This window comes from Pholcus phalangioides, unplaced genomic scaffold (assembly GCF_987345545.1).
Source record: "Pholcus phalangioides strain wild (caught in Gottingen) unplaced genomic scaffold, Ppha-v1.0 ptg000024l_1, whole genome shotgun sequence".
Lineage (NCBI taxonomy): Eukaryota > Metazoa > Arthropoda > Arachnida > Araneae > Pholcidae > Pholcus > Pholcus phalangioides.
In genome coordinates, this window is record NW_028301616.1 from 3,946,565 (window position 1) to 3,954,752 (window position 8,188).

Sequence of the window (8,188 nt, forward strand, 5' to 3'; positions counted from 1 at the left end):
TGTTTTCATGGAGAGGACGACGCGAGTGATACGATACTTGCGAGCACGGGGAGCCATCACTGTAAATCTTTGCTAACTTTTTTCGACACAACTCTGCCTCTTTTGAGGTAACGGAAGTAAGGTGCTTTGCATCAGTCCGGGGTTGTGAGCGGTGTTCTATCTATCTATCTTTTTTTTTGAGTAATGGAATCAAATCATTGAATAAATCAGTCTGTAGTAAGCGATATACAGGGTGGGCAAAAAAAGTCCGTAGAAACATTAAAAATTCATAAAAACCGGAAAAATAACCGCAATAAAAAAGGGTTTGCAGGGTTAGTATCGTTTCACGGGAAGTTTTTTAAGAAAGGGAAAATATCTAAACAGCCGATAGTTGGCGCTGACGTACACAAGTCAAGGAAAAGATACGCAAATAACGAACAGAATGCCTCCAAGACGTTTATTACAGCAGTACGTGTTCCACATGACCACCACCATAGGGGATAACACATTGAAGGGCCAGTTACAAATCCAGCAACTGCATAGCGCAGCATGTTAACATACACGCTTTACAACGGTGAACTGGTTGGGGATTAGGCACGCAAGTTGTTATAGCCGTCTCATTTGCATATTTCCACTGAAGTCGCTCGTACTAGCGCCACCTATCAACTGTTTTTGAGGAGTTTTTTTTCCTGTCAAAAAAATTCCCATGACCTAGTGATGCTAACCCTGCAAACCCTTTTTTATTTCGGTAATTTTTCTGGCTTTCATAACTTTTTTCAAGTTTCTACGGACTTTTTTCCCACCCTGTATATTTCAAGAATCGTGTTGGACTTTTAATCTCCACACCAAAGTAGCTTGGAAATAAATGAATAATAAGTGTTATATTGTTCTCGGCGGAGCCATGAAAATTTGATCAATACACTTTTGCGCGAGACGTTAAAGTCTCACGTATGTGTTTGAGAAAAGGGTAAAAAGCGATTTAAAACTTTGTGATTCTTATTGATTCCTATCTTAAATTATTCAAAACTGAATTTTCTGTTGCTTTTCGTCTGAAAGAGAGACTCATTCGCGTGTGAATAAATATTTAAGTGTCGATTCATCACCTTTGTGTCCATTTACCGGGATTTTTATTTTGTCATCCTATTCTCTAATATTTTATGATTCCGGTTCCGAGTTTACTTTTCACACGATATTTATTTAATATTTAAAAAAAAACCCTTTTAAACTACCTTTATTTAGACGAGATCACTCCTTACTGTTATTTCACGTTGGTTATTTTCGGAACCGTCCTCTCTCTAATTAAAACTTTCAAAGTAAAAATAAATGTTGGAAGAATATTTTTATCTATATACGAGTTCTGTCTTTTTTTTTCTAATTAAATGCCTTTTCTTAGAAATATCACATATTTTTTATTTCATTGGATTGATTTCAGTTTTTATGGGGACCAGAACCTCGTTGATTTGAAGCCCAAGGGACAGCAAGAAAAAAAAAAACGAATCATTCAATTCGTAAAATACAGAATGTCCCATAAGTTCGTCCTTGACATTCCACCTCTGGCCACCCCTTCTTTCGTTTCGCCTGCCCTGACCGTGTGAGTGGTGAAGCGAAAGGGTGAGTGACCAAGTAAGTGACTCCATCAGTGACCTCAGTGTAAGTGACTCTATCAGTGACCTCAGTGTAAGTGACTCTATCAGTGACCTCAGTGTAAGTGACACTATTAGTGACCAAGTAAGTGACTCTATTAGTGACCGAGTAAGTGAGTGTATGAGCGACAAAGTGACTGGCCAAGTTACTAAGTGAGTGTGTGAATGGCCGTTTGAGTGAATGATTGTAACACTGGCCAAGTTACTAAGTGAGTGTGTGAATGGCCGTTTGAGTGAATGATTGTAACACTGGCCAAGTGAGTGGTGAGTGACCGTATGAGTGAACGACCGTAAGACTGACCAAGCAAGTGGGCAGTAACCGTATGAGTGAATGGCCTTAAGACTGATCATAGGCGTACGCAGAATTTTCTTGAGGGGGGAGTTTTCACATTTTTTTTCTTCTGCGGGTGGGGGGGGGGTTACGTTTTTTCCTTCAAAATAACACTATAATCTTGGCTCGGGGGGTTAGAACCACAACCCCCCCCCCCCTTGCGTACGCCAATGAGACTGACCGAGTGTGTGGATGAGTGGCCAAGTCAGTCACCCACACTTACTCATACGGTCACTCACAAAACCACTCGGTCACTCATACTTTCAGGGCAGGCGAAATGTACCGGGGACGAAACGACGGAAGCGAAATTTCAGGATCCCCTAATACTAATGGGGGACTCTAATGTTAACGAAATGGCTGACATGTGAGGAAAAATGATCAGATCATTTCTGATATGTCTGAGAAACGTCGAAGATTTCTCGAGTTGATTTGATGATATTTTATTCAAAGAAAAAATGTCATCCAATCAAAAGGCTGAATCTGTATGCATCATATCCTCGCCGTTTCTAAGGGAACCCTCATGGTTTGTCGTCAAACACGGGGCACCGATATGAACACGCAAAAGTCAACACCAGAAGAAGAAATCCACTGATCCATAACATCGAATGTTTCGGCAGTGACTGCAACTAAATTGCTATAGCCTTTCTTTCCATCCAGCATAATTTCTCCGCAGGATCTCACTCGTTGTCCAAAGTTCTAGGAATGCCCTTCCTTAAGGACAGGACCAAACCCAATCCTTGGGCGAAGAAGGAGGAGGCGGCCAAGAGAAACGGGATACGAAAGCACATAGCGGACCCCAATGGCGATTATTACAAAGGGGAGTGGAAAAACGACAAGGAGCATGGTGAGTTGCAATTTTAAAATTGTACCATTAGTTCTTAACTTTTTGTGTTATATGGATACCCCTTCCGAGCTGATAAAATGAAGGTCACGGGTCACGTACAAAAATACTATTCAGCATACTGTATAGCAGGGGTTCTTAACCTTTTTCAGCCGCACCCAAAATCAGCAATAAGATCAGCTTCGTAACCCATGGGACTGTTTGTTTTTTGAAATTAGTGAAATCTGTGACTCAATAAGTGCATTTATATCATGACTGTAAATGGATTTGTCCGACTCATAATGAAAGCCCCTGCGAATCAAGTCGGGATCGTGATCTGTAGCTCAAGAATCCCTGGCTGTAAGTATATTTCCAGAGTATTCCCAACTCGGAAGCCTCTGCGAATCAAGTCTGAGTCGTGACCAATAGCTCAAGTAAGATGTAAGTAAATTTGTACGACCCAATTTGAATCCCCTGTGAATAAAGTTTGGGTAGCGACCCATAGGTTACGAATCCCTGCTGTATAGCAATGTATATGTCACTTCCAAATCCCGAAGTTGGCCAATTTCGTTGTAAATAGACCCGGCCAATTCTGATTTTCCGAATTTCGGTCTTTGGCCAGCCAGTTCGAGAAGTGGCTAGAGATCCCTGGCAAAAGTTCGATAGCAAAAGAAGTGATTCGGGATCATCGCCAAGTTGGCGTATTTTTTCGTGATAAGTATGACCATGTTATAGCCATGACAACCCATCAATCCGCAGTCACGACGCGATAATCATTTTTTTCCGAATTTGACGGAAAAACTATATATCTATACATTATTAAAAAAATAGTTTCTTTTCTCTCAAATCTCTTCATTTTTCTCTCTCTACATGGAGCTAATCGAATATAGCTTCTATAAAAAGCCGGTGGCAATGAAAAAAAAAATGGATTGGGTGCCTACCGGACCGTCTTACATCAGCACATCAAACTTTGGCCAAAGCCCGTAATTCAGACATTGGCCAAGTCAATTTACAATGAAATTGGCCGATTCGCGATCTAACCGGCCACTTCGCGAACTGGCCAATTTCGAGCTTTGGCAGTGACATATGTAAGCTCAAGGTGTCTCTAAAAATCTCGCCAAGAACCCCTGATTTAGACTGTTGCAATAGTTCTGAAAGGATTTTTATGTTGTGAGGGTTAGGTAGCCATAATTGTCACCAAATTGATGTATTTTCTTATCTTCCGGAAAGAACGAAAAAACCTAAATAATATCCATATTATGGAATATCCTCACATTTTCACGCGAGTTCTCGATACGTGTTTTCTCTTCAGGAAACGGGATGAAGTTCTGGCAGTCCAAAAACCTATGTTACAACGGGGAGTGGAGAAACGGAATGAGGGAAGGTTACGGCACCCTCAGCCTCATCGATACTGGACGATGCTTGTACGGGGGGATGTGGAAGAACGATATGCGGTTTGTGAGTATCCAAGTTTTGTTCTATTTTTGGTACAAAACAGTCCAAGTAGCGGTACTTACGTACTATCCGAAACCTGGTTGACGAGAAGGTTTTAACAGATGTGTATTTGGCGATGTATATTGGCACCATTGTGTATAATCACCAAATACGGCGTCTCTGGTATCTCACGTGGCCACACATATTCCTGATTGGTGTATCAGGTCGGGTTACCATATAGCCAACGGGGCGATCAGAAAGTTGCCGTTTTTGACAACAAATCGCGGTGTTTGGCTCGGGTTTTGGATAACACATACGTAAGTACCCAATTGCCAATTTAGAAGATCTCCGGTTTGTCGAGAAGGCTTATTGTCGGCCCCCAGGCTGTACTGACATCCTTACTGATGCCTACCTCACTGACTTCTCAGACAAGTTCTTTCATATCTCTTTCAAAGGGTCTCGGGCACAGCCAATACAAGGACAAAGGATTATACGACGGCAACTGGAAAGACGATCTAATGGAAGGATACGGAAAGATGATGTATGAAGACGGAAGTTGTTACAGGGGCCTGTGGAAAGCGGGCAAGCGCTCCGGACATGGAATCATGTCCTATAAAGATGAATCCGTGTACGAGGGCAACTGGTCGAACGACCAAAGGAGTGGAGATGGCGTCCTAAAGCTGCGTGAGTGTCATTCACCATGGTTGTTGTGTGGTCGGGGATTTTAAATGTACCAAGTGTCGTCATATGAAGAGGTAATGAGGGCTGCAGAAAAAATGCCCAGCACATTTCGCAAAAGCCAACACCAAAAACACACAAATACGTCATACAAAAAAAAGTATAAATTACCTAATACCAGCCATTTGTATTAGGGAAATTTGGGAAAAGCATTGTCCAACGTAAAAATTAATAAACGTCTCAAGGGAAGAAATTTTTACGCAGACAAATTCTATCTAAAATGTTGAATCATTCATTGAAAGTATAAAATAGTTCTTTATTACACTATAAAAGTTTGATAAAAGATATGTTACAAAAATTTAAAAATGCAAACAATAATTGCATCTGTTACATTCGAGCGAATGTAATCAATAGGATTATTAGTTATTTCATTCAAGTTTTGTAAAAGATCTTTCATCAAACTTTTACTGTGTAATCCTGGCCCAAGAAAAGTTTTGAACTGAATTTAAAAATAACCTGAAAAAATGTATTTACGGTGTTGCACATAAAAGATTATTTCTTTTCTCAACCTTTGCTGGTGATATTGGTGGCGAAAGGTCACGAAGTCCCAGATGATAAAATACAGGGTGGTTCTGAATTCATGTGGCAAACTTTTGTTCAGTCTAATGCAGTAAAGTTTGGGTGTGTCTCGTGAACAAAACTGACTCGAATAAGCTTGAGATGAATGAGATTCTGCGCGAGAGTGAATCCTCACACCAATGATATCATTTATCGTTCCACATTTCCATTTTTTTTTTTTTTTTCCATACAGCTGATGGAAGTTTCTACGAGGGTCGGTGGCTCAATGACATGAAACACGGACTAGGCAAGTTCTTGTTCCAGAGCACCGGAGTCGAGATCAACGGCGTGTGGCACCGGGACGTCCCCCGCTGTGGGACACTCCAAGTGACGCGTCCTGAAATCGCGTATGCACCGTTGTCCGTTGAGATACCACCTGTAAGTTTGATAAATTAACGAACTGTGTTTTTTTTTAGTTGCTTTGCCACATGATTCATATGATGGAATGGTTGGCTCTCATTCAGATACCAAATAGTTCCCTTGTTGAACTGTGATATTCTAAAGGGACCACGGGTCAAAATCAAGCAAAAAGTGGGAGTAGAGCAGTGGCAGTTGATTAAGGTAGCTACAGAGACCTCGAAAAATTACTCAAATGTGAAGCGTTTAGGTAGTTGTTTCCCAAAATGGAAAACTATGTAAAGTGTTCCATTAGGCCTAAAAAAACCATTGATCGGGAGCACTATTAGCTCTTTCGAGTACTCATTAGTTCGAGGTTGCTCAACCTTATGGAGAGTGCAGGTGATTTCATTGGTTTGAAACGCAACGCAGATGATTGTGGGATCTGAAAATTCGCCGCGAGACACTTTGGTGAAACGGAAATTTTGTGCCCACGAGCCAGTCAAGTGATCTGGAAATGTGATTCGTGTCACTCAATATGCCGCAGTTCACTTACTACTTCGAAAGGGCGGTCGTTGGTATCGCTGCGAAACCACTTGTTCACGAAATTTTGTTCAGCCAAGAACAATTATTACTAATTTCTATATTTTGTTTCAAAGTTTCTTGGTGGGGGGTTTCACGGATGAACTACCGCCCACGCCAGAGATAAGAAGTGTGACATTTTCTTGTTACTAGGGTCTAATATGATACGCTTGCGAGTGGGGAGACTGAATTGAGCATTTCCGGACAGGCTGTTGTCCTTTTACTCTGAAGAAAAAGACAAATTAACGTCCATGTACCGGTAAAGTTTACACCATAAAGCATAAAGATGAGCTTTTTGTAGTACACAACTAAACAAGTACCATGTACAGTACTTGTCAAGTGCCGCTGTGTTCTTATTAGAAGAGTGTCAAGGTGTTTTTTCTCAGAAATTTCATGAGTTGTAAAAGTCGGAATAAACGAATATAATGTGAATGAATTTTGTATGTACAGGGTGCATAGCAAACAGGGGGGGGGGGAGTATGACATTTTACTGGCGAACATTTGATCCTAGAAGTATACTTTCAATTAGAAAAAGTTCCCAAAGTGTAAAGTGATATAGAAATTTGGCGCTGCCAGCCTGGCCCTTTCACACGAGCAATCATTTTTTTTAAATGTCCAAAATGTTTTTGCATTTTCGATAGTCAAAAAATGCATTAAAAACATGAATGTCACCAAATATTTATTTATTTTTTTATTTTTTTGTTCATTTTTCTTGTAAAGAAATAATTCATTTCGTTCAAATTTTTTCAGCCAAGATGTGATGCAGGGTATATTCATCTTCACATTGAAATTTTCGCAGAATTTTATTGCTAAATTTTATGCAATAAATCACACTTTTCCCGGAGGCACTTTCTCCTCTAAGACATCTAAGGAAACTCTGAAAGTTCAACTTTAAAAGCGTCTGATGAAAGCCCCAAAGTTCAAATTCATCATATTTCTAACCAAAAATTTACACAATCCTTAAGTCAAAGCTTAACTCCCTGATATGAAAAGAAAAAATTCTACAGAGAGAAAAAGCAGCTTACGTTAGGATCTGAAAGGGTCAAATGATCTGGAAATGCAGCACGGACCCTTCAAGTGATTTGGTAATCTCTCGTAGGCCACTTGAGTAGTTTGGATATTTGTCTCGTGGGTGAAGGGTTGAGCACGTAAGCATTGTAATCTCATGAGATGTATAAAACTATCAATGCACATTTTATCGGAAAGTAATGGCCATGCATATTTTTTACTTCCAGTGCACTCTTGAAGATTCCCAGAAAGTCATCGACGATGCCATGGAGTTTTTCCTCGAACTCAACCGTAACCCTGACACAGTTATTCGCAGAGACTGAGAAAGGTTCCGTCGCAATGCGACACATCCGTTAGCGCCAATAGTGCCAATAGTGTGCCAATCATCCCTCCTTAAAATAAAATTTATTGCATAACCCGATCCCAATTGATGCCAATTTGAATCAATCACGTCGATCAAATTTCTTTTGAGTTCCAACGCGGTATTTCAGCAGAATAATTATGTTTGGAAATTCACCAGTGAAAAAGCTTCACAACATGTACAAAAAGGGTGTCTCAGAACTCTACTACTACTACTAAACTGTTCGTGCATCTTGTAAGCATTCTTCTGGGGAATTTCTAACGAATTGTTACATGCCGGAACTTATTTATGTTTGCCAGTATTATTGCTTGTTTCGTGTTATACTCGTGATGTCATCTTTCTCCCACGCTGTGAAGCGAAAAATGGAAATGCTTTTCATGTTCTGCATGTCTCATGTT

At 40.3% G+C, this 8,188-nt stretch overlaps 1 protein-coding gene across 1 annotated transcript in view; it reads left to right on the forward strand.

Annotated features, from left to right (window-relative positions):
• Positions 1–7,752, forward strand: part of LOC149068587 (uncharacterized) — a 48,360-nt gene extending 40,608 nt beyond the window's left edge. Inside the window, exons 3-7 of the mRNA XM_089251160.1 lie at positions 2,627–2,797; positions 4,086–4,231; positions 4,663–4,891; positions 5,697–5,881; positions 7,657–7,752. Of these exons, the coding sequence (XP_089107286.1) occupies positions 2,627–2,797; positions 4,086–4,231; positions 4,663–4,891; positions 5,697–5,881; positions 7,657–7,752 (827 nt within the window). The remainder of the gene's footprint in view (positions 1–2,626; positions 2,798–4,085; positions 4,232–4,662; positions 4,892–5,696; positions 5,882–7,656) is intronic.
• Positions 7,753–8,188: the final 436 nt, after the last annotated feature.